General features: G+C 46.6%; 1 protein-coding gene across 10 annotated transcripts in view; it reads right to left on the bottom strand.

Moving 5' to 3' along the window:
- The window catches only part of LOC140421249 (transcription factor Dp-1-like), a 114,944-nt gene that overhangs the window by 41,973 nt on the left and 45,790 nt on the right, over positions 1 to 27,181 (bottom strand). For 9 of the 10 annotated variants that reach the window (XM_072505818.1, XM_072505815.1, XM_072505820.1 and 6 more), the window contains 2 exons: positions 25,505 to 25,626; positions 16,175 to 16,340 (listed from right to left, as the gene is read on the bottom strand). In XM_072505818.1, coding sequence (XP_072361919.1) covers positions 16,175 to 16,340; positions 25,505 to 25,626 — 288 coding nt within the window. Of the gene's footprint in view, positions 1 to 16,174; positions 16,341 to 21,142; positions 21,243 to 25,504; positions 25,627 to 27,181 lie in introns of those variants that run through there. The other variant, XM_072505824.1, reaches the window with a different exon arrangement.

The following is a 27,181-nucleotide window of genomic DNA, read 5'->3' as shown; positions in this document are numbered from 1 at the left end:
AGTTCTACAGGAAGTACGCAGACCTGTTAGCCCCGCTACTGGTGAGGACCTTTAATGAGGCAAGAGAGAAGGGGACCCTGCCCCCGACAATGTCGGAAGCGACAATTTCTTTGATCCTAAAGCGGGACAAGGACCCACTGCAATGTGGATCGTACAGGCCGATCTCGCTCCTCAATGTGGATGCAAAGTTGCTGGCAAAAGTGCTGGCCACGAGGATCGAGGATGGTGTCCCGGGGGTAATCCACGAGGACCAGACGGGATACAATTTAAGGTGGTCCACAGAGCGCACTTGACGGGGGCGAGGTTGAGTAGGTTCTTTGGGGTAGAGGACAGATGTGGAAGGTGCTCAGGGAGCCCGGCGAACCATGTCCATATGTTTTGGTCATGCCCGGCCCTGGAGGGGTTCTGGAGAGGAGTGGCGGGAGCAGTATCTCAGGTGGCAAAAGTCCGGGTCAAGCCAAGCTGGGGGCTAGCAATATTTGGAGTAGTGGACGAACCAGGAGTGCAGGAGGCGAAAGAGGCCGGCATTCTGGCCTTTGCGTCCCTAGTAGCCCGGCGAAGGATCTTGCTAATGTGGAAGGAGGCAAAGCCCCCCAGCCTGGAGGCCTGGAGAAATGATATGGCTGGGTTCATAAAGTTGGAGAGGATTAAGTTCGCCTTGAGAGGCTCTGCGCAGGGGTTTTACAGGCGGTGGCAACCGTTCCTAGACTATCTCGCGGAGCGTTAGAGGAAGGTCGGTCAGCAGCAGCAGCAACCTTGGGGGGGGGGGGGGGGGGGGGGGGGGGGGGGAGGGGGGGGGGCACGTCCTGGGAGAGAGAGGGGAGGGGGGACTGCCTGGGAGGGTGGATGAACAAGAGATAACATGAATGGTTGGGGAAACTGGCACGTACGGGTGAGGGCCAATGTACAAAGCTGTGTAAATATATCATTTTACCATGTATATATCTTGCTCTGCGCAATTTCATGTTTTTTTTTGTTACCGGGGGGGGGGAGGGGGGGGGGGGGGGGGGGGGGGGGGGGAGGATTAAAAAAGGATTGGTGCCATAAAGGTAAAATCAGACCACCAGGAGGGGGTAGGAAGAGGTTGAGAGAGAGAGAGAGAGAGAGAGAGAGAGAGAGAGAGAGCGAGAGCGAGAGCGAGGGGGGGGACTAGAGAGAGGACGGGGCGTGTAAGGAGGAGAGTACAACTAGAACGTAGGTCATCAGGAGATACACTTAATTCATTTAGGGCCCAGACGGAGGAAAACCCAGGTAGTACGAATCTCTTCTACCAGATTTACCACCGCTTGTATGGCTAGGGACGGGTTGTCTGCTACCCGAACCCCACATCGGTGTCTAGGTTATTTTTTGTTTCACCGCTTTGGGGCACTCCCCAAACGGTGGTTCATTGTCAGCATTCCGAGCCACCGCCAGAGCAAATCACTCTTCCTTACGATCCAGGTTCAGCACCACTGGCTATTTGCCTTCCCCTGCCTCAGGATAATTCCCACTCACAGTATGATAGGCTGCAACGGTGGAGGGCAACCATACCTAGCCACTTCACTCCCAATAGGGACTACCGGTCGTACGAGAATTGTTTCAGCAGTGACGGGTATGGCTGTTTGCTGGTAGAGGTGGAAACGAATATAACATGTCTGTTCCCCACCTGTACGGACAGGTGTCATATTACCCAGGCGTCTGGCCAATGAGTTTGTTACAACACCACCTGCGTTCCATTGAACGCTGGCCTCCAGCTCCTTTGTGGCTGGGCGAATGTCTCTCATATCACTGTTGGGACTAGGGCGTTCCGCATTGCTAGGAGGCCCGAATGGGCGTTCCAAAGCTGGATAAACTGGGCTACTGGGGGATCCCTACGCAACCGAATGTGATGCAAGCCTGTACACAGAGCAAGGATACTACTTTTTTTATGGCACAGCAACCAATGTTTAGTCACCCCCATTTCCCCGACAAATTGCTACTGGGACTCTAGTCCCTACCACAGTCCCCTGCCCCTCAGCGTGGATGCTGCATAATCAGTTAGCATGCCGGGCAGTCTCAGCTAAATTCTGCGAGAACTGGAAAAAACCTCAGGTTCTCGCACCCAACCGGGGCCACTCAGCCGGGTGGGGAATTCTGAGCGTCTTGACACTGGGAGGTTCCTTGGCGATCAGCGATAGGAATTATTTTATTTGTGGCCTTACCATCCTGGGAAATGAAACCTTGGGAGCCCTTGGGGCAATAACGAAGGAATTGTCTCAGCTGCGGTTGTTTGCACTGCAGTACCGGTATGCTCTTGACTATCTTCTGGCCCGTGAGGGTGGGGTATGCACCATAGTGCAGGGCAAGTGTATCATGGGAGTTCAAGACCTAACCGCTAACATCACTAAATTTATGGATCGCATATGGGAATCACCTGGACGGAATGCAGGATCCTGGCTCTTGGGGTAACTGGGGATTTGGAGGTTGGAAGGACTGGTTGATAAATATGGCCATGTATTTAGCAGTGGCACTCGGCTGCATCTTTGTGGGCCTGGCCATCCTTAAATGCGTGATGGGTAGAATGCGGGGTGCACTGGAACAGATAGATGACCCTAGAATCTTGGCTGTTAGGATCCACGAGGGTGCAGCGGATGAGGGGGGGCTACAACAGGAATTGGAAATGCAGCGACAAATCTTTTTAGATGAGGGGCCGTAGCTACAGATTGAATAGCTAGGTTATCATGAAATGATAAAAGGAGGGAATGACGAATGTGATATAAAATAGTTACTTTAAATATATTAGTTACTGTAATGTAGATGTAGGCAGGTCTAATTCATGTTAGTTCACAGACAAAGGATTTCAGAGAGCATGGCAAGGAAGGAGGGGAGGAGTGTTTAGTGTATGAGGAGAAAAGGATGCTGGGTAACAAGAGGCCAGGGGAAGGAATGAGAAGTGAGCCAAATAGGATGTATGGCCAGGTCAGGAGGGGTATAGGATGACCTATGGGAATCGTGTATGTGAAACTTGATGCCATTTGAATGTGTTTGTGGAGATTTCTTTGTTCTCCAACTCACTCGATTCTGGAGACCCAGGAGGCAGCTTGTGTTCTGGGTTTTTGTGAAACGAGTCAGACTTGCAAGTCGAATAAAAATAACCAATGCTATGCCTACAAATCCATCTAGAGTTTTATTGAGACCAGACTGACGGGTAAAGAAATTTATGTTTTGTCAGAGGGCGACTGAACCCCACCCACCAGCAGACCGTTTGCACCCCACCCTGCACCACATGACAACACCTATACAACCCACCATGACCAGGTGCTCTGTACACAGCCCACTAGCCGCAGACCCCCTGTGCTGCCCCTTTCTGTGTGTCTCACTGTGCATTATCTATCCCCTCCAGAAGGTCGCCCACAACCATCAGGAGCAGGAGAAGATCATAGGCGGCTCACCTAACCTACGGTCCCTCACTGTTATGGAACTGAGGGCGATGGATTTGGTTGGTGGAGTGGGAGAGTGGGCAGTCGCAGAGGCCAGCATGGGACAACCAATGCCCCAATGCATTGCGATGTCCCCATGATGCGTGTCACCTCCCCCTCCACTCCAAACCTACCAGCGATCTCACCACATGTCCTGTTTCGTGTCTTGCAGGGTCACCTGCTGACGAGGGAGGAACCCTCCACGGTCCCTTGCCCCAGCACGCAACACCCCAGAGCACCAATGCAGGGGCAACACAGACTTCACGTCACTACTGTCACCAACATCCTCCGCCATCCGAGAGATTCTCACCTCGGTTGGGTACTTTAGTGAAGAGGCTTCGGGGCACTATCTAGTGCGCACGACACATGCTGCGGTAGGGGCAGGAACCCACCAGTTTGGAGGGGGGGGGGGGGGAAGAGAAGAGAAGAGAAACAGTAAACAGTTGGAGGGCGCCACCCAGACAGGTCTGGTGCTTTTGGAAAGGACGGTCCTATCGATGCGTGACGCTGGAGATGCAGGTGCAGAGCCGGGGACTACATGAGGGGGTGTCAGCAACCACCCAGCACCTACAGGTGCAATTGGAGGTGTCCAAACGCCTGCAGGAGAAGGCGGCAGTGCCAACCAATCCCACCCAAACCAATACTGCACGGGTGGTGTATGCGGTGGAAGCCTTGGGTGCGAGGATCATGGCCATGGGTCAGGATATCCAAGGTGTGGGGCAGAGTGTGCAGGTGGTGGCTGATGAACAGACAGGACAGCCATGTCATAGGCAGCCAATGTACCAGGGCCACATGGACATTTCATGCTCCAGAGCATGGCCCAGTTACAACGGGCTATGGCTGCAGGGGAGAGCATTGACCCAGCACTGGCTGACCTCAGACAGTTCCAGAGAGACGCGGAACTGTCCCAGAGCTCCATGTCCGTGAGCAAAGAGACCGTGGTCGAGATGAGCAGGCCTCCAGGACTGGCAGTGCAGGGACGGCGGATCCCCCGGAGGTCACTCCGGCCGTGCCACTGTACAAAAGGAGTAGCCTGGGGGCCAACGGGCCTCTGAATCCGCTCCCCCCTACTTCCACCCCGACCCAATCGGTCCCTGGCGCATCTAATGGGGCAACGGGCAAAACAGGGTGGCACCATGCGATCTGTGACACCTGGATGACTGCCGGGCCCATCCAGGCCTGGTTGCTCCAGAGGATGGCTGCCTGGGGACCCACCTAGATGGAGAATTAGGTCACACAATTATAAAGGCATGACACCAGTTAAGTTGGCACGGATGCACAAGGGATTGCTTTAGGGGCCAGGACACAGTTATTGTACGCTGTCACACATAAAACACCTGATCACCGATGTTCTGAACTGCCCCAGCCCTCTGACTTCAGGGTGTGAGGATAGGCTCGGCGGGTGCAGATGGTGTGCCGGGTGGGGTGCAGGTGTTGGAGGACGGCATGGGCCAGGGCCCACAGGACACTCAGGGGTAGCCTATGAGATGGACCCCAGAGGCAGCTGGGGACTGGGCCAGAGATGAGGGGGTGCCAAGTGGTAGGGCAGCCTATCACCGCTCAGTGCCCCAAGGACCAGCACCACCCCTCCCCCCAGATCCCATCACCAGCCCCGCTTCCCCTGAAGGTCTGTGGGCACGCATGGTTGACTGGCTAGCAGGCAGGCAGGGATCATACGGGCAGACAGTGGAATGTGACACTGGGGCAGGAGTCAGGCTATGTCAAACGATGCAGAGCACCAGAGCCCATCGCACTGCAGGCCTTCATCATCCTTCGCCCCATGGACCAGACAGCTGAATGCTCACCCAGGATGAACGCTCTGAAGCTGGTGGAAGCTCGGAAGGGGGTGGAGGTTCTGGGGTGGGATGTGGACATTCTGTGGGGGTGGAACGGGATGGTTGAACAATTGGTGGCCCGGCTCCCTAGTTGGTGAACCTGGAGGCGATCAGGTTGTCCCGTGTATAGTGGCCAGGCATATGTCGTGCGGCCGCCTGTGCCTGCCCATTCTCCATATCCTCCTTGTCGGACGAGGCATGGCGCCCCCCCCACAATACCTCCAGCATGCTGCCTCTCTGCTGTGCAATGTTGTGGAGGGCGCAGCAGGCCATCATGATGTGAGACCCTCCTAGGATTCTACTGGAGGGCTCCACTAGAGCGGCCCAGGCACCTGAACCACAGCTGCAGGACGCTGATGCACCGCTCGAAGACTCTCTTGGTTGTGGCATGGACATCATTGAACAATTGTCCGTGTCGGCCAGGGGCCTCCAGATGGGCATCATTCGCCGATACAGCAGCTGAAACCCCATCGCCCAAGAGTCAAACTCTCACTCGAGGAAGCGCCTTGAAGGTATCAGGCACTGACTAGTGGGTCAGGATGAACTCGTCGTGCACGTTGCCTGGACACTGGACGCAGATGTGCAGCTGTGGTCACACATCAACTGCATGTTCATCAAGTGGAACTCCTTCCGGTTGATGAGTGGCACTCCCTCTGGACCTGGGGCATGCCTGCGACGGCAGCGAATTCCACTGCCTGGGTAACCTGGTGGGCTCGGTCCACATGGAAGTTAATATATTGCGCCACAGGAACAAAGGGTATCCGTGACATCTGCAATATCCCAGACAGGTCCCCATTCGGTGCCTGGAACATTTACAAATTGAAAAAATAAATAAATTTAGAGTACCCAATTCATTTTTTCCAATTAAGGGGCAATTTAGTGTGGCCAATCCACCTATCCTGCACATCTTTGGGTTGTGGGGGCGAAACCGACGCAAGCACGGGGGTAAATGTGCAAACTCCACACGGACAGTGACCCAGAGTCGGGATCAAACCTGGGACCTTGGCGCCTTGAGGCAGCAGTGCTAACCCACTGCATCACCGTGCTGCCCTAGGAACCTATAGCATTAACATTCAGGGTAACGATCACATTGACGGTTACCGGGAGCGGTTGTCACCCCTCCTCTCCCCCAAAATATCCCCGCAGTTCCAGGTGTACCATCCGGCAGAGATGTCGTGTGGTCTCCCTGCTCAGTCGCAGTCGTTGGTGACTCACTTGGTCTGGCAGGTCCTCGAAGGGCGGGCAACACGGTAGCATAGTGGTTAGCACAGTTGCTTCACAGCTCCGGGGTCCCAGGTTAGATTCCAGCTTGGGTCACTGTCTGTGCGGAGTCTGCACTTGCTCCCCGTGTCTGCTTTGGTTTCCTCCGGGTTCTCCGGTTTTCTCCCCCAGTCCAAAGATGTGCAGATCTGGTAGATTGGCCATGCTAAATTGCCATTAGTATCCAAAAAGGTTGGATGTGGTTGCTGGGATGGGGTGGAGGTGTGGGCTTGGTGCTCTTTCCAAGGGCCGGTGCAGACTTGATGAGCCGAATGACATCCTTTTGCACTGTAAATTCTATATACACTGGGCCGGATGTGGCGCCTCCTTCTCACCTCCTCCTCGGCCTGTTCCATGGCCGGCTCTCCAGCTGCACTGGCTGGCCCATGTTCTCTGGGGCATGCTCCTGTTCCGCAGGGCCTTCCCCAAGCAGCTCATGCTTATGCAGCCTCAGGGTGTCTGCAAAAGTAGGTGCCGCCGCGGAGGCAGGTACGGGAACCACAGAGGCCTCGAGACTTGGTGGCCCATGTATACGCATTTCTAAAATGTTGTGGTCAGCTACCAAAACAAAAATTGTTGTAAGTATTAGCCTCTAGATTTTGAGGGCTAGAACATAATAGAATGTTTTGCCACCACGATGCAAAGCCCAGATTAAAAAAGACTTGCATTTATACAGTGTTTTTAACGATCACCAGAAGTCTCAAAGTGCTTTACATTCAATCAAGTACTTTGAGTACACTAATTTAGGAAATCCGGCAGTTAATTTGTACACAGAGACCCCCTACAAACAGAAAGGTGATAATGACCAATAATATGATTTGCAACATTGAGTGAGGGATAAATATTGGCCAGGACACCTGGGATAACTCAAAATAGTGCCACAGGATCTTTTACATCCACTCAAGCAAGAAAACGGGGTCTCAGTTTAACGTCTCAGCCAAAAGACCTCAGACAGTGCAGTACTCCCTCGGCATTGGAGTGACCGGTTTTTGTGTTCAAATTCTCACTGGGACTTGAACTCAGAACCTTGATGCAGAGGCGAGGGGGCTGCCTACTGAGCCATGGCTGATATACATCGATAGTAGTGTGCGGTGTAGCATATCATAAGAATAGATGTATTTGCCTGGGAAGTGGTGCAGAGCTGATTCGATGAAACTGTACCATGCCTCCACGAGTTAAATTAGGAAGAGAAAATTCAAACTGGACTTGCACTCCCCAGAATATAGAAGTGGATTTGACTGTTTGTTTTTTGTTTAGATATTGATTGGAATTGATAGGGTTGATAAAGAAAAAATTCCACCAGCAGCAGAGCCCAGAACAAGGGTTCATAACATTAAACTCAGAGCCAGGCCATGAGGAGGAAGTGTAGAAATAGTGGTAGAAATTTCGCACTCATACAAAAGTAGCAAATGCTAGCTCAATTTAGAATTTTAAATTTAAGGTTCATTTTTTGCTGGCTAAGAGGGTAAGGAATAGGGAACCAATTGGTGATGAAATTAGGACACAGAGCAGCCACAATCTTACAGAACAGCAGAACAAATTTGAGGAGTTGAATGGACCACTGCTTTTCCTATACTCAAGCAAGTTGATCAAGGTTACATATACAAATAATCTCTAGTCCATTGGTTATCAAGCTTTAAGATTACAAACAAGTTTGATACATATTTTTACATATTGATCTGAAGTATAAGCAGATGAAAACTCAATGATGAAAAAAAGTTTGTGTGTTACTAAGAATACCCATTTCTATCACTACAGAACATTACATAGATCACACAAGTCCTCTAGTGGAAGGAACTAGATGTAGCAATATTAAACTAAAAAGAAAATTAACTGTAGAATACTCATACACAATGTTCTGAACAGTGTGCCCATCAAGAGATGGATTCCACCATGCAATCTACCTTTGGAATTCATTTTAATTGCACACACATTAATTTGTGTTCCCTTGCAGAAGGCTCTCTTCCAGCTAAGATATTGTGGATGGCATATTGCTGCCAGCAATCTCACTCTGTTCGGTAAGACGAATTAAGAGAGGTTGAGAAGGAACAAGACAGTTCTTTCATTTTCTTTCCATTTCCAACCCACCGAAGAACTTGCTTCCCAATCACCTATTTAGCAGCCAGCAAGACAACTGATGAAACTCAGCTATTTGCAGCAACAAATAGGAAGGTTCTGGTTTCGAGTTAAGTGCCAATTATTTATGCTACACGGTTTGTTTACCATTTTAAAAAAAAGACATGGTCGCAATTACATTAGCAGCAACAAAATGGCTATGTGCAACTAATTGAGATAATCTGTCAGAAGGACCAAATACATTCATTCATTTCACGGTCTAACGTTTGTCGATCATAATCTAGGTTGGTATAGATGCCAGAAAAGTTCACCGCCATCTCTCTTTCTCTCTATATTTGAACAGCATCTCCAACTCACCTTGGCCATCCTATCTTTTTTCTAGCAGGGGACCTTTCCAAGATTATCAATCAGACAACATTTTATAGCACAGACCATTACAATTGACAGGCTACTCCTCACTACTTCTATATAGATCACCAAATATTTATCTTGCATAACATATTCATACATATCCAGCCCATGCTTTTGCACACAGCTATCCGTGTCTCTCACCAGGATTTAATTGTGTAATGGCCTTAAATGCTCCCAACCTCTCCACAATGGCTTTGATGTTCTGGACCTTCCAGGCCATTTTCTGTTTTGCTTTTAATTTGTACACAAATTCAGCAGTTTTCACATACCCAGTGTCTACTTGCTTCATTTTTCTGCAATGTCACTTACATAGGAGATTTTAGAAAGAAGTTGAGCTCCTTCGTTTCAGTGGAGTCCATTAGTGCAAAACAACAGCAAATAATCCATTCTTCGTAGGTTGTCAAATATACCTTTAAGGGTTACAATTCTGCACTTAATGCCCAACACCACAGATGTGCTTAATGTCACCAACAGGCCTTTATTCTCCCTTCATGTAAAGTTCTGGTAAGCATCCTTTTAGAAAAACACTTATTTTTTTTGACCCGCGGACTTCTGGGAAGCCCCCCCCCCCCAAACCAATAAATTCTGGTGGAGAGGAAACCCGAGACACTACACGTGTAGTGTCTCCCACTCACCCTCCTCCTCTAACCTAATAATAAGACCCATTGGTGTGAGGTAAGTGCCATATTATATTATTATTATATTATATTATTAGCATTGTGCAGGTCAAGGTTCGGAGGTGGAGGAGCAGTCTCTGTCAGGGAGAGAACCCGAGAACATCTAAGACACTCAGAAGGTAAGCAAGTGATTTTTACTCATTTTTACTTTTATACCTTTTTCAAATTGTGTGTGTCGGGGGGGAAACTGAAGTGACATCACAGAAAAGCTGTGGCCTGAGTGGCTGGTTGGGAGTCTACACTAAATGTAAATAATTAAGCATTGGTAACTAATTAAACATTAATTATAATTTAGAGGGGTATCTAAGCCAGAGATCGGAGAGTACTATATTTAGCTTTCGCATTTCTATTAGAAATCTAGTGCTAGGAAACAGATAGTTAACAGTAACTTTGAAATTTAAAGAAAAATATATTTTTAAAAAATTTAATTTTAATTAATTGACGCAATGTCAGTTAGAGGGGTGCAGTGCTCTGACTGTGAGATGTGGCAGGTCCGGGAGGCTTCCAGCGTCCCGGATGGCTTCATCTGCAGAAAGTACACCCAACTGGAGCTCCTCCCAGATCGCATGGTTCGGTTGGAGCAGCAATTGGATGCACTTAGGAGCATGCAGGTGGCGGAAAGCATCATAGATCGCAGTTATGTAAATGTGGTCACACCCAAGGTGCAGGCAGAGAAATGGGTGACCACCAGAAAGGGCAGGCAGTCAGTGCAGGAATCCCCTGTGGTTGTCCCCCTCGCGAACAGGTATACCCCTTTGGATACTGTCGGGGGGGGATAGCCTATCAGGGGAAAACAGCAGCAGCCAGAGCAGTGGCACCACGGCTGGCTCTGATGTTCAGAAGGGAGGGTCAAAGCGCAGAAGAGCAATAGTAATAGGGGACTCTATAGTCAGGGGCACAGATAGGCGCTTCTATGGACGTGAAAGAGACTCCAGGATGGTATGTTGCCTCCCTAGTGCCAGGGTCCAGGATGTCTCCGAACGGGTAGAGGGCATCCTGAAGGGGTGAGGGCAAACAGGCAGAGGTCGTTGTACATATTGGTACTAACGACATAGGCAGGAAGGGGCATGAGATCCTGCAGCAGGAGTTCAGGGAGCTAGGCAGAAAGTTAAAAGACAGGACCTCTAGGGTTGTAATCTCGGGATTACTCCCTGTGCCAGTGAGGCTAGAAATACCAGCTAAACACGTGGCTAAACTGCTGGTGTAGGAGGGAGGGTTTCCGTTATCTGGACCACTGGGAGCTCTTCCGGGGCAGGTGTGACCTATGTAAGAAAGACGGGTTGCATCTAAACCGGAGAGGCATAAATATCCTGGTCGCAAGGTTTGCTAGTGTCACACGGGAGGGTTTAAACTAGTATGGCAGGGGGGTGGGCACGGGAGCAATAGGTCAGAAGGTGGGAGCATTGAGGGAGAACTAGGGAATAGGGACAGTGTGGCTCTGAGGCAGAGCAGACAGGGAGAAGTTGCTGAACACAGCGGGTCTGGTGGCCTGAAGTGCATATGTTTTAATGCAAGAAGTATTACGGGTAAGGCAGATGAACTTAGAGCTTGGATTAGTACTTGGAACTATGATGTTGTTGCCATTACAGAGACCTGGTTGAGGGAAGGGCAGGATTGGCAGCTAAACGTTCCAGGATTTAGATGTTTCAGGCGGGATAGAGGGGGATGTAAAAGGGGAAGCGGAGTTGCGCTACTGGTTCGGCAGAATATCACAGCTGTACTGCGGGAGGACACCTCAGAGGGCAGTGAGGCTATATGGGTAGAGATCAGGAATAAGAAGGATGCAGTCACAATGTTGGGGGTTTACTACAGGCCTCCCAACAGCCAGCGGGAGATAGAGGAGCAGATAGGTAGACAGATTTTGGAAAAGAGTAAAAACAACAGGGTTGTGGTGGTGGGAGACTTCAACTTCCCCAATATTGACTGGGACTCACTTAGTGCCAGGGGCTTAGATGGGGCGGAGTTTGTAAGGAGCATCCAGGAGGGCTTCTTAAAACAATATGTAGACAGTCCAACTAGGGAAGGGGCAGTACTGGACCTGGTATTGGGGAATGAGCCCAGCCAGGTGGTAGATGTTTCAGTAGGGGAGCATTTTGGTAACAGTGACCACAATTCAGTAAGTTTTAAAGTACTGGTGGACAAGGATAAGAGTGGTCAGAGGATGAATGTGCTAAATTGGGGGAAGGCTAATTATAACAATATTAGGCGGGAACTGGAGAACATAGGTTGGGGGCGGATGTTTGAGGGCAAATCAACATCTGACATGTGGGAGGCTTTCAAGTGTCAGTTGAAAGGAATTCAGGGCCGGCATGTTCCTGTGAGGAAGAAGGATAAATACGGCAATTTTCGGGAACCTTGGATAACGAGAGATATTGTAGGCCTCGTCAAAAAGAAAAAGGAGGCATTTGTCAGGGCTAAAAGGCTGGGAACAGACGAAGCCTGCGTGGAATACAAGGAAAGTAGGAAGGAACTTAGGCAAGGAGTCAGGAGGGCTAGAAGGGGCCACGAAAAGTCATTGGCAAATAGGGTTAAGGAAAATCCCAAGGCTTTTTACACGTACATAAAAAGCAAGAGGGTAGCCAGGGGAAGGGTTGGCCCACTGAAGGATAGGCAAGGGAATCTATGTGTGGAGCCAGAGGAAATAGGCGAGGTACTAAATGAATACTTTCCATCAGTATTCACCAAAGAGAAGAAATTGGTAGATGTTGAGTCTGGAGAAGGGTGTGTAGATAGCCTGGGTCACATTGAGATCCAAAAAGACGAGGTGTTGGGTGTCTTAAAAAATATTAAGGTAGATAAGCCCCCAGGGATCTACCCCAGAATACTGAAGGAGGCTGGAGAGGAAATTGCTGAGGCCTTGACAGAAATCTTTGGATCCTCACTGTCTTCAGGGGATGTCCCGGAGGACTGGAGAATAGCCAATGTTGTTGCTCTGTTTAAGAAGGGTAGCAAGGATAATCCAGGGAACTACAGGCCGGTGAGCCTTACTTCAGTGGTAGGGAAATTACTGGAGAGAATTCTTCGAGACAGGATCTACTCCCATTTGGAAGCAAATGGACGTATGAGGGGGAGGCAGCATGGTTTTGTGAAGGGGAGGTCGTGTCTCTAACTTGATAGAGTTTTTCGAGGTCACTAAGATGATTGATGCAGGTAGGGCAGTGGATGTTGTCTATATGGACTTCAGTAAGGCCTTTGACAAGGTCCCTCATGGTAGACTAGTACAAAAGGTGAAGTCACACGGGATCAGGGGTGAGCTGGCAAGGTGGATACAGAACTGGCTAGGTCATAGAAGGCAGAGAGTAGCAATGGAAGGATGCTTTTCTAATTGGAGGGCTGTGACCAGTGGTGTTCCACAGGGATCAGTGCTGGGACCTTTGCTCTTTGTAGTATATATAAGTGATTTGGAGGAAAATGTAACTGGTCTGATTAGTACGTTTGCAGACGACACAAAGGTTGATGGAATTGCGGATAGCGATGAGGACTGTCAGAGGATACAGCAGGATTTAGATTGTTTGGAGACTTGGGCGGAGAGATGGCAGATGGAGTTTAATCCGGACAAATGTGAGGTAATGCATTTTGGAAGGTCTAATGCAGGTAAGGAATATACAGTGAATGGTAGAACCCTCAAGAGTATTGAAAGTCAAAGAGATCTAGGAGTACAGGTCCACAGGTCATTGAAAGGGGCAACACTGGTGGAGAAGGTAGTCAAGAAGGCATACGGCATGCTTGCCTTCATTGGCCGGGGCATTGAGTATAAGAATTGGCAAGTCATGTTGCGCTGTATAGAACCTTAGTTAGGCCACACTTGGAGTATAGTGTTCAATTCTGGTCGCCACACTACCAGAAGGATGTGGAGGCTTTAGAGAGGGTGCAGAAGAGATTTACCAGAATGTTGCCTGGTATAGAGGGCATTAGCTATGAGGAGCGGTTGAATAAACTCAGTTTGTTCTCACTGGAACGAAGGAGGTTGAGGGGAGACCTGATAAAGGTCTACAAAATTATGAGGGGCATAGACAGAGTGGATAGTCAGAGGCTTTTCCCCAGGGTAGAGGGGTCAATTACTAGGGGGCATAGGTTTAAGGTGAGAGGGGCAAGGTTTAGAGTAGACATACGAGGCAAGTTTTTTACGCAGAGGGTAGGGGGTGCCTGGAACTCGCTGCCGGAGGTGGTGGTGGAAGCAGGGACGATAGTGACATTTAAGGGGCATCTTGACAAATACATGAATAGGATGGGAAGAGGGATACGGACCCAGGAAGTGTTGAAGATTGTAGTTTAGTCGGGCAGCATGGTCGGCACGGGCTTGGAGGGCCTGTTCCTGTGCTGTACATTTCTTTGTTCTTTGTTTTTGTTCATAACTGCAACCTCTTCCGAAACCCAAACACTTTTCGTACCAGTGAGTTTAAACACACCAAAAGTACCAATTTTTCAAGATTAGCACCCTGCTGCCAGCTTCTGAAGCATGTATACCTGTCTTTCATTAACTGGATAAATCAAACTAATGTCACTTTCAAGCAATTCTGTAAGAATTCCGGAAAATGAGAAGCCGTCCCCATCTTCATCCATCTACTTTTCTCGGTCAATGCTTAATCCAGAATATCCAACTCCCCTGTTAAGCAACATATCTCTGGCTTTGATTTCATAGTCTGAATGTATCAGTGGTCACGCATGTTTCTGAAGTTTCATTCCCCACCCTTCATCACAGGTTCAAACTCAATTATTCATTATTAATCTCTTAAATTCCTACATTCTTCTAGCAAAGGACTACACCACAAGAACTGCTTTCCATTTCTTTTGGACTGTGCACCCATTACTTTATTCTTCAGTCATTTCACTTTTCTTTGTCAGTCAGGTCCGCAAATTGCTTTCCAATTACCAACCTGAACTCAATGAATTACCAAACTGTTCATCAATTAACAAAATGGTTATGAGGGCAGCACGGTGGCACAGTGGTTAGCATTGCTGCCTCACAGCGCCGAGATCCCAGTTTCAATCCCGGCTCTGGGTCACCGTCCGTGTGGAGTTTGCACATTCTCCCCGTGTTTGCGTGACTTTAGCCCCCACAACCTAAAGATGTGCAGGCTAGGTGGATTGGCCACACTAAATTCCCCTTAATTGGAAAAAATTAATTGGGCACTCTAAATTTATTTTTAAAAATGTTACACGCCTAATTCAGCAACAAGACATTAATTACATTTAACTTTACCTAGACCGATGCAATATACTCTCCAGTCTGCAGTCAAACAAAACTTTGACCACCCAATTTTATGGCTCAGGTCAGTTTGTATTGTAGCCACCTAAAATGGCTGATTCCCGATTAATTTGGCCAAAACCCGATGTAAAATGGCTAACCGAAAAGGCTGATGGGAAAAGCAGCCAACAGGGCACAAACGGACAGCTGCAGACAGAACAGCGTATTCGGCTCTGGGGAAATCAGCCCAGGTCGATACCTGTGACCATTAGCAGCACATCAACCCAGACATCTGCAGTTTAATCGGCTATCCCCGGGAACAATTGCAACATATTAGCAATTAAATGCCGGTCCAGACCTCTCGGCGCCAGCAGTGGCCGAGACAAAGAAAGGTGAACGACCACCCCCGATCAAGGAATCGCCCCATTATTGGAGCATATCGAACCCAGTGATTAGGAACAAGTCCAATCACTTGGGGCCAGGGTCAAGGTCCGCCCCGAGAGGCGGGAAGCCCCTGGGACCTATAAAAGATAGGGGCCAAGTTCAGATCGACCCTTCTCTCCCTTCTTCTCCTGCTCGCAACCTTCGCAAGAACCATCGACCAGCAACCGTAAGTTTGACTCCAGCGATCGCTGCCCAATAGAGACTCCTAGCCATCAATCTGTATCAGCCTTTGAATCCCGCAGGCCAGACCAAATTCGATAAGCCATTCGTTTCCCTGATCTGGTGGGCCATTCCGAAAAGTTAAGTATTGGCCAGTAGTGGTAGGTAGGGATATAGAAAGTAGGATTATTGTGTAAGTATTTATTGCTGTACATAATAAATGACCGTTGATTTTAATCTTACTAAGCGGTGTGCTGTCTTATTAATCATAACTACAGCTTGAACCACGTGGCGGTATCAGAAAGATACCTGGCGACTCGTGAGCAAAGGTGACAGAATTAGAGCTAATAAAACTAAGGCTAATAAGAGCAACAGTATTCTGATGTCAGTAGAATGGAAGAATAAAATCCAGTCTCTTCTCATTTGCTTCCCCTTTCCCACCATTGGAAGAAATGTGTTCAGGAAGGATATCCAAATTCCTTATATTTGTTACAAAACCTTTTCACCAAGCACACACTATCTAATTTCACAGTTCTGTTCATTGTAGGAGTGTTATCTATACCAAAAATATACATGATTAAAACAATTTCCTGTAACTAGATGTATTAAAAGCTTGATAATTACTTAATAGTGTGTGAACAAAGAATGCAGCCACTGTTAACCTGTTAAGTATCAGGAGTGCCTTACTTCATCAGAGCCAGATTCTTGGTTGTTGGTGTTACTGAATTCTGCCACTAGCTCATCCGCCACTTCATTGTAGGTAGTTGTTCCTTTCTGTTGCACTTTCTCACAGACCTTCATCGAGAAATGCCGCAATCCTTTGCCATTTTTTTCACCCTTTTTATTCCTTTTACTGAAAAGGAAAATTCAAACTTAAAATATTTCTGCTTTCAAAATCATGGAACAAATCCTGTAAGATATTTTGATATCAACTTACATTTAAATAGGACTTTAATATGAAACAGTCCGAATGGGGTTTCAAGGATTAACAATATTTGACACCAAGCCACTTGAGGTAATAAGCCAAGTGACAAAAAGCTTGATCAGAGAGGCAGGTTTTAAGACACGCCTTAAAGGAGGACAGAAAGGTATAGAGTTTAGAGGTATTCTACAACCATAGTAGTTCTGCGTTCAGCTGCCAATGGTGGAACAACTGAAATCAAGGATGCAGGAGCGGGCTTATCGGAATAATGCAGCGTTCCTAAAGGGTTGTGGTGCTGGAGGAGGTTACAATAAGAAATAGGAGCAGGAATATACCCGGTCAAGCTCTCTCAGACATGCATACATTTCAATGAGATCACCTCTCATTCTTTTAAACTCCACAGAGTACAAGTCCACTCTATTCCATCTTCATCATGAAACAACCCTCTCATTACAGAAATCAATTCAGTAAACCTTCATTATACTTCCTCCAAGGCAAGCATTTCTTTCCTTAGGTATAGCGATCAAAGTTGCATACAAAACTCCAGGTATGGTCTCAGCAAAGCCCCAGACGATTGCAGCAGATCTTCAATCCCTTACAATGTCATCTGTCTTCCTAGTTTCTCCAGGTTACAGAACTAGGGAGGAGCAGGGAAGGAAGGACGTTTTATTTTTAAAACTGAGGGGTTGCTGGAAGGAGCCAATACAGGTCAGCAAGTACAGCAACAGTGATGGTTGAACAAAACAGAATGTTGGTATATAGGCAGCAAAACTGGCTGAGTTCAAGTTTATGGATGGTGAAGATGGCTGTCTGGCCTGGAAAACTTTGGAATAGTAGATAGGTAACGATGGCATGGATCAAAACAAAATGAGCTGACAATGTTGAAGATCGGTGGCATAACTTGGTGGAAAGTAGGCAGTCTATGGGGTTGGAAGCACATCTCTAGGCCAAATAGAATTCCAAGGTTGTGAACAGTCTAGTTCAGTTTTGGACAGTGGTCAGGTAGACAGATGGCATCAGTGGTTAAAAGAACTATGTTTCTCGTCTGTCTTCACTGTCAGTATGGAGTCTGTTTGTTCTCCCCGTGTGTGCGTGGGTTTCCTCCGGGTGCTCCGGTTTCCTCCAACAGTCCAAAGAGGTGCAGGTTAGGTGGATTGGCCATGATAAATTGCCCCAGTGTCCAAAACGGTTAGGTGGGGTTGCTGGGTTACGACAATAGGATGGAAGAGTGGGCTTAAGTAGGGTGCTCTTTCCAAGGGCCGGTGCAGAATCGATAGGCCGAATGGCCTCCTTCTGCACTGTAAATTCTATGATTCTTGCAGGGACCGAAGACGATAGCTTCATACTTAGCAGGGAGGAAATTTATACTCATCTAGTTCTACATGGCAAACAAGCAGCATAACAAATCAGACATTGGAGAGGTGGTGAGGTAGAGCTGGGTGTTGTGAGCATTCACAAGGAATTAACACTTTGTTTTCAAATTATGTCCTTAGATCAGAAATAAGATAATGTGTGAAGACACGACATGGCGATTCGTAGCAACTCTGGCAGTGTCTGTGGAGAGAGAAACGAGGTAACATTTCAGATCAATGATCTTTCATCGATGGTACTGATGAGTTTTGCTGAAAGCTCATTGATCTGAAACATTAACTATCGCTTCTCTCATCACAGATGCTGCCAGACTGGTTGCAAATTTCCAGAATTTCGTAAGCACCTGCAATATTTTACTTTTCTTGAACTGCAGAGTATTCTCCATTTCTGGAATGGAACCTGGCTTTAGTAGTGCCACAAAGTTGACTGTTGGAGGGAAGGCAGTTGGAGAGGATGGCTTGGTCAATCACATCAATATTTGCAGACAGTTTGAAAAGGATGAATCATTTTGCAAAATAATTGTCATCACCATAACCTAAATATCATTTATAAGTGCAAAACATACGACACACAAATCACAAAAACTTTCTCTGCAGAAATCTGCAACAGGTTCAGAATATTCTTGTTCATAAAATATTAACCAAGATGTAGGAGAAATTAACTCTGAAAACAGCCAGTGCACTTGTGCTTCAACTCATATTTGCACACTAAAGTATTCAGACAAATTTTCTATAGAATTGGAAAGTCAATAATTATGGGATACACATGTTTTCCATTTGGATGGATTCTCAACTCATCTTTCATTTATAACTCTGACTCAAATTACTGTACTGACATACATGTCACACTGTGAAAGGAGAGACAGGAAATTGTAGGGGCTCTGACGCAAGTTTTTAATTCCTCTCGGGCCACAGGGCAAGTGCCTGAGGACTGGAGAACAGCTAATGTTGTTCCTCTTTTCAAGAAGGGCGGTAGCGATAAAGCAGGGAATCACAGACCGGTGAGTCTCACGTCAGTGGCAGGGAAACTATTGGAGAAAATTCTGAAGAGAATTAATTTCCACTTGGAAAGGAATGGGTTGATTCGGGATGTCAGCATGGATTTTTCAGAGGAAGGTCATGTCCAACAAATTTGATCGAATTTTTGATAAAGTGACAGTGTGTAGGTGAAGGAAGTGTAGTTGATGTAGTTTATATGGATTTTTGCAAAGCCTTTGACAAGGTCCCACATGGGAGACTGATTGAGAAGTTTGAAGCACATGGAATTCAAGGACACTTGTTGAGACGGATCCGAAACTGGTTAAGTAACATGACACAAAGAGTGGTTGTAGAAGGTTGTTTGAGGAATGCACTTGGAATAAGAAACTAGACAAGGGAATATGTAATGAATGGCAGGACACTAGGAAGTTCTGAGGAACTTGGGGTACTTGTTCACAGATCCCTGAAGGCGGCAGAGCAGGTGAACATGGTAGTTAAGAAGGCATATGGGACACTTGCGTTTATCAGCTGTGGCATAGAGCATAGAGCCAAGTTGTTATGTCAGAACTGTAAAGAATGGTGCATTAAGCCACAGCTGGAATAGTGTGTGCAGTTCTGGTCACCTCACTATAGGAAGGGGATTGCACTGGACAGGGTACAGAGATTCAGCAGGGTGTTACCTGGGATGGAGCATCTGAACTAGAAGGAGACTGGATCAGCTTGGATTGCTTTCTTTCGAGCAGAGACGGCTGAGGAGGGATATGATTAAGGTGTATAAGATTGAGGGGTTTGGACAGGGTAAATAGGAAGCAGCTGCTTCCTTTGGTTGAGGGATCGATCACAAGGGGGCATAGTTTTAGGGTGAGATTCCAAGGGGATTTGAGAAAACAAAAATCACTCAAGAGGGTGGTGAGAATTCGGAGTGCACTGCCTGGGAAGGTAGCAGAGGCTGGAAGCCTCACAACCTTTAAAACAACTTGGATGAGCACTTTAAACCAGTGGGATCAGCGCGAGATTAGGGGTAGTTATTATTGATGCAGACTAGATGGGCTGAAGGGCCTTTTTGGCACTGGGGGGTTCTATAAGAAACCCCATGTCCACTAACCATCAGAAAAAAAATATACCTCATTCCCAATTTGAATAGTTTTAGAAGCAATCACTTAAGTGAAATTGGTATAGGATGCAGCCAGTTACTAGCCTTCCATATGACCATCTAACTTCTAGGTCTGATAGACAGCTAATTTGACAACAGGCTGACATCAAAGCAGTAGTGGAATAAAACCACTAATTCAGTTAAAAAACCCTAACCACCCTTCTCATTCATTACTCTTCTAAAGGGTACCAATTTTACCCAATTCATGCAAATACATGAGTACGGCCTCAACCGGGACCTTGGATTCATGTTGCATTACATTCAACCCCCTCCATCTGGCCTGGGCTTGCGAAATCCTACCAACTGTCCTGGCTTGAGTCAATTCACACCTCTTTAACGTGTGATTATCCCTCTCTCCAGTTGCTCCGTCTGGACCTGTAGACTTAATTACCTGCAATCAAAATATTGTATTGCATCTTTGACTTTGTCTATATGTATGTTTCAGGAACCCACCTCTTCATTCACCTGAGGAAGGAGCAGTGCTCCGAAAGCTAGTGATTTGAAACAAACCTGTTGGACTTTAACCTGGTGTTGTAAGACTTCTTAATGTGCCTTTTAGATGGTGGGCAAACTAGGGGGAGTCAGGAAGCAAGTTGCTTGCCAGAGAATTCCTAGTTTCTGCCTTGTTCTTGTAGCCACTATAATCATTTGGCTGGTTTAGTTAAGAGTCTTGGTCAGTGGTAATCCGCAGGATGCGGATGGTGGGGGATAGTACTGCTGTTAAACATGAAAATTCAAGTTTTTAAATTCTCTTATTGGAGTTGCTCATTGTCTGCCACTTTACTTGCCGCTTTTCAGCCCGAATGTGGTCCAGATCATGCTGCACGTAGACATGGACTGCTTCATTATCTGATGAGCTGTGAATGGAACTAAGCACTGTGCAATTATCAGTGAACATCCACACTTCTAACCTTATGAAGAGAAGGTCATTGATGAAACAACTGAAGATGGTTGTGCTAGGATATCATGAAGAACTTCAGCAGCCATGTCCTGGGGCTGAGATGATTAACCGCCAATAGCCCTAATCATCTTCCAGTGTGTTACGAATGACTAAAGCTAGCGTTGTTTTTCCCAATTCCCAAAGACTTAACTCTCACCTCACCCTTAAAACTCAGCTCTATTATCCATATTCTCAATTCATTTTCATTCTAAATACCTATCCAACACTATCTTAAAATTATTGATGGCATCAATTTTGATCATCTCTCTGGGCAACCCAGTCCAATACTTACCAACCTCTGAAATATTTATTTATGTTCTGATCATTCCCTCTTCTGAAATTCATTCCACCCTTGATCAATCTTGCTTTGGCCATGGCAAAGTTATTTCTCACTGCAGGGGGGCACAGTAGCACAGCGGTTAGCACAGTTGCTTCACAGCTCCAGGGTCCCAGGTTCAATTCCCGGCTTGGGTCACTGTCTGTGCGGAGTCTGCACGTTCTCCCAGTGTTCCTCCCACAGTCCAAAGATGTGCAGGTTAGGTGGATTGGCCATGCTAAATTGCCCTTAATGTCCAACAAGGTTAGTTGGGGTTGCTGGGTTATGGGGATAGGGTGGAGGTGTGGGCTTGGATGGGTTGCTCTTTCCAGGGGCTGGTGCAGACTCGATGGGCCGGGTGGCCTCCTTCTACACTGTAGATTCTATGATCTAATACTGACTGCTCAGCCTGCTTTAAGTGTAAATTAACTTAGCTTCTGCAGTTGTACCTTACACCTCAGGTACCAGATGGGTATTTCCCTTCTTCTAGAGTCATGATATTCTTCCTGTAATATGGTGATTTGAATCCCAGAACTGTCTACCAGAGGTGAAACCCTACAACTCAGTTTAAAATATTTGATATGGTGAAAACCATAAATTCTTACTGGTTACTCTCCCCCTCCAATTGACCCAATCTCTCCACCAAACACAGGAAGATGTCAATACTTTTACTGCTGATAAACTATGCTAAAATCCAAATCTGTAATGAGAGGTGCTTCAAGAAATTGATTTGGTTAACTGCTCAAAGATCTGTAATGCAATTAAACAGCAGATAAAGTGGATGTAGTGTGCACTGGTGTACTAGAAGCATCCCTCATCATGCCAAGTACAATTAATGCATTTTCCTACCTTACAGGGCCATGTAATAATAATAATAATCTTTATTGTCACAAGTAGGCTTACATTAACACTGTAATGAAGTTACTGTGAAAAGCCCCTAGTCGCCACAGTACCTCTTCAGTAACACAGAGGGAGAATTCAGAATGTCCAATTCACCTAACAAGCATCTTTCGGGACTTATGGTTGGAAACTGGAGCACCCGGACGAAACCCACACAGACATGGGGAGAACATGCAGCCCTGCACAAACAGTGACCCAAGCCAGGAATTGAACCTGGGACCCTGGCGCTGTGAAGCAGCAGTGCTACCCACTGTACTACCGTCAATATACCAAGTTTAAAAGGTGAATCCTTATACTATATTTCAGTAACTATATACTAATATTTTGGGTCAAGTTTTTTTTACTCACAAGCAACCTGCTAGAAAATGGTAATTTTTAAACTTTTGATCTTAATGTCAAGGTGCATTTCCCTAATGCAATATGAGGAACTTCAACATCAAAGCCTGATTTGCGAGCTGTAACATGTTGGGCAATTTTCAACTTATCTTCAAGAAAAAAACAATTCAGTCTTTCTCCATGCTGGAGATTAAAGAAGTCAGTTGCATTTAATATCCATCTCATCTTTCCTCTAGTCTCATGTTTGAATACTTCTAACTGGTTTCCAGTAACTTTCTCAGGCATTTCAAGACATTAAATGCAGAGATCAAAAAAAAGTAGCATCTTTCTTTTTTGTTAAAAACTTATTCTATGGCAAGATACCAGCAACATTGATGGAACTGGACAGTTCATCATAGGAAATGGCCTAAGGCTATTGGCATAGAAACAAACCATGTTCGTCATTGCATTTAGGCGAGGTGTTTTGAACCATATGCCATCAGTTATGAGAAAAATAACTCCACTTGAATTTGGAATTCTGGCAGACTACTGATAAAAATGCCAATCTTCTGATGGTTTTAGTACTTGGAGGGGTTGAAATATGCAAGAACAATACAGCACAGGAACAGGCCCTTCGGCCCTACAAGCCTGTACCGGTCAAGATACCAACCATTGCCAAAACCCTCAGCACTTCCTTGTGCTGTATCCCTCTATACCCATCCTATCCATGTTTGTCAAGATGCCTTTTGAACGCGGTTAATGACTTTCGGTGGTGACCATGTAGGAGTAGGTCGCACATTCGATAGCTCCCGCCTGGAATGGACTTTCGGACCCTTTTTCCCCCGACTTTTCTCGGACTTTAGGGGATAGATGGTGCAGTGGACAATATTAAGAAGGACTCCCTCTCCGATGTATGGCTAATTGGACTAGAAGTGGCCGTGTGAAAAGACTCAGCCCTGATAGAGTGAAGCAGTCAGAGCTGGTATTGCAGCGCAGCATGGCGGCGGGTCAGGACCAAGGAGTGGTGGCTCAGTGGTCTAAGGAGCAGCAGATGAAGTTCTTTAAGGACCGTTTCACTGAGCTGAAAAAGGAAACGTTGGACCCGATCAAGGCTGCGATCGATCAAATGGTATTGAATCAGGTGGCCCAAGGGAAAGCGATACAAGAAATTGAGCTGAAGTTATCTAGCCAGGAGGACTATCTAACCGTGCTGGAGCACAAGGTGGAAGTGTTAGATGATTGCCACAAGAGAATGCAGGAGAAGCTGGAGGACCTGGAGAACAGGTCCAGGAGGCAGAATTTAAGGATTGTTGGCCTCCCTGAAGGAATTGAGGGGTCGAATGCTGGAGCTTATGTGGCAAGCATGCTGGAGATGCTGATGGAGGCTGGGGTGCTTTCTCGGCCCCTAGAAGTGGATGGAGCGCATGGTGCGTTTCCACCGTTTTCCGGACAAAGAACTCGTCTTGCGGTGGGCCAAGAAAGAGCGGAACAGCAGATGGGAGAACAGCGAGGTGCACATCTATCAGGACCTGAGAGCGGAGCTGGCCAAGAGACGTGCGGAGTTCAATTGGGTGAAGGCGATCATCTTCAAGAAGGGGGTGAAATTCGGGATGCTGTATCCAGAGCGGTTTTGGGTTACATATGAAGACCGGCATTTCTACTTTGAGACACCGGACGATGTATGGACATTTATCAAAGAAAAGAAGTTAGAAGCAACTTAAAGTCTTGAACGCTGTTAATGTATCTGCTTCCACAACCTCCCCTGGCAACACGTTCCAGGGACTTGCCACCCTCTTTGTAAAAAGCTTGCCCCACACACCTCCTCAAAACTTTGCCCACGGACCTTAAACCTATGCCCCCTGGTGACTGACCCCTCCATCCTGGGAAAGAGTGCCTGCCCACCCACTCTATCCATGCCACTCAATCTTTTAGACCTCTCTCAGGTCACCCCCTCAACCTCGTCTTTCTAATGAAAACAGACAGAGTCTATCAGCCTCTCCACATAACACCCTCCAGACCAGGCAACATCGTGGGAAATCTCCTCCGCACCCTCTCCAAAGTCTCCACGTCCTTCTGGTAGTGTGGCGACCAGAATTGCACGCAATATTCCAAGCGCGGTCTTACCAAGGAGTCTCATGAAAGGTGGGCTCGAGGGGAAAGGGAGGTTCGAGATGGATCATATCATGCATGGATGGAGAGGCTCAGGCTTATTTCTTTAAGAGGGGTAATGACAGCACATTTGAAGGAAGAGGGCAAGTATTTCAAAAGAGGGAATGGTTAGCAATATCAGGAAGAGAATTTTCATGACAGCAGTTTATTGAGAATAGGGTTGTTTGTGTGTGTGTGTGTGGTGGTGGTGGGGGAGGCAAGCAGGGAATTGAGATATTTGATAAGTAGAGTTCGGAAAGGACGAGGGGGGGGGGGGGGGGGCGGGATATAGAAGAGCAACTGAGGCTGCTGTGAATTCATGGTTAGGGCAAGGGGAAACCTTAGAGGAAGTCAGACCCAGTGGGGTAAAAGGGAGGGAAACAATAGAGGCAGCTGATTGGATGGTCTCAATTTTTGTAATGAAAAAGTCCATAAGTTAATTGCACTTATAGCTGGAGTAGAAGGTGTTTGAAGAAGATGGTTGATGGAGAAGAGAAACTGGGTATTACCTTCACCTTCCTGGATGTTGAAATAGTGGGCAACAGTGAAAAAGTGATGAAGAACATTTCCCGATAATACTTTAAGTCTAGTTAGGTTGGGGTTGAATTGCTAAACAATTTAACAGTTAAACTTTACATTTTTGCTGCTGGTGAAATGCTCTTTCTTTGCCAGTTGCATGTTTGGATTTAGAAAAACCCATTTTTTTGTGGATAAACAAATATGATTAAGCTTTGACAATTGGAGTTTTAAAGGATTTGAGCACTTCGATTCAAAGTTTAATGGCCCATGGAACCTTTTCTCCTAGACAGAATTCTACAAACTGTATCTCAAAGTAGAAATGAGTTTCAACAAAACAAGAGTGAACAGAAGACATACAGAGTACATGATTTAAAATACAGTTTAATTTTATAAATTTAAATGCAAATAAAATCTATATTCCGTAAGGTAAAATCTGAAGAAGTTTGTTTTCTTTACCCTGTACTCCACGGAGAAGAGTCTGATGCCTCACCCTGAGTTAACATGTGTATATTAGGGCCATGGGGACTTCCCACTAAAACAGTAGGTGTTGTCGGTGTCCGTTGCGGTGTACCAATTATCTACATAGGAAATAGAAAAACAAAGAAGGATTAAAAACCTGGTTAAATCGTTTAAATGCACAGGGATAAAAATTGTATAGAAAGCTCTTCTATCTGCCCAGATAGAATTTCCAGAACTTGAACTCCATCGCAAACTGAAAACGAGCCTCAACGAGATTAATTTTGGCTAGGTGTGTAGTAAATTGCAGATTTCTCATAAAAAGCTAGAAAGCAGTATACACAATGCATTACGTTTCAAGAGCAGTGGGTAAATGTGTTTTCCTCTGCTCAAGATACCTGCAGTATTAAGATGCATGTCATAACTTCTCATTTTCAACGCACAAACATTGTCTTATGAACTCTTGGTCCAGTAACATTTTGCAAGTATACAGATATATAATTGTGAGACTCTTCGGAAATGCAACCTGCCAGGTTACAAAATGGCGGGATCAGATTTGTGCCTCCAATTTCTCCATCAATAACAGGTTAGGACAAATTTCTTTAAACAGAGGACTCTTGGATTCCCGGTTTGGGGGGGGGGGGGGGGGGAGAAGAGAGAGAGAGAGAGAGAGAGAGAGAGAGAGAGAGAGAGAGAGAGAGAGAGAGAGAGAGAGAGAGCGACACGAGAAGATCTGTGAACATTTTTGCTCACCCACATGCCTTTTTATGTCACAAGTATTTTCCTTCCCCATTCCCAATTAGGGTCACTTGCACCAAATGCAATCCCAGAAACAAAACGTGACATCCCTCTAGGTCGCTGCCAATACGGATCTGAAACTACGATTTGATTTGATTTATTGTCACATGTACCGAAGTACAGTGAAAAGAATTTTTCTGCGGCCGTAGTACGTACATAGTAGACAAAAACGAATAATCAACAGAGTACATTGACAAATGGTACATCGACTAACAGTGATTGGTTACAGTGCAGAACAAGGGCCAAACAAAGCAAATACATGAGCAAGAGCATCATAGGGTGTCGTGAATAGTGTTCTTCCAGGAACAGATCAATCCGAGGGGGGAGTTGTTGAGGAGTCTTGTAGCTGTGGAAGAAGCTGTTCCTATATTTGGATATGTGAGTCTTCAGACTTCTGCCTGATGGAAGGGTCTAGAAGAAGGCAATGCCTGGGTGGGAGGGGTCTCTGATATTGCTGTCTGCCTTCCTGAGGCAGAAGGAGGCGCATACAGAATCAATGGGAGGATGGCAAGCTTGTGTGATGCGTTGGGTTGAGTTCAGAACACTGCAGTTTCTTGCGATCTTGGGCTGAGTTCAGAACACTGCAGTTTCTTGTGATCTGGGACTGAGCAGTTGCCATACTAAACTGTGATGCAGCCGGATAGGATGCTCTCTGTCACACATCTGTAGAAGTTTGAGAGCCGATGCAAACATGCCGAATTTCTTTAGCTTCCGTAGGAATTAGAGACATTGTTGGGCTTTCTTGACTGTTGCATCAACGTGAGTGGACAGATTGTTGGTGACCCCCAGGAACTAAAGCTAGCGACCATCCCCACTTAGGAGCCATTGATGCAGACGGGTGTGTGTGTCGTGCTACGCTTCTTGATGTCGATGATCAGT

The sequence above is a fragment of the Scyliorhinus torazame genome, chromosome 5 (genome assembly GCF_047496885.1).
Source record: "Scyliorhinus torazame isolate Kashiwa2021f chromosome 5, sScyTor2.1, whole genome shotgun sequence".
NCBI lineage: Eukaryota > Metazoa > Chordata > Chondrichthyes > Carcharhiniformes > Scyliorhinidae > Scyliorhinus > Scyliorhinus torazame.
The sequence above is the reverse complement of the archived record's forward strand: the minus strand, read 5'-3'. Positions and strand labels throughout refer to the sequence as shown.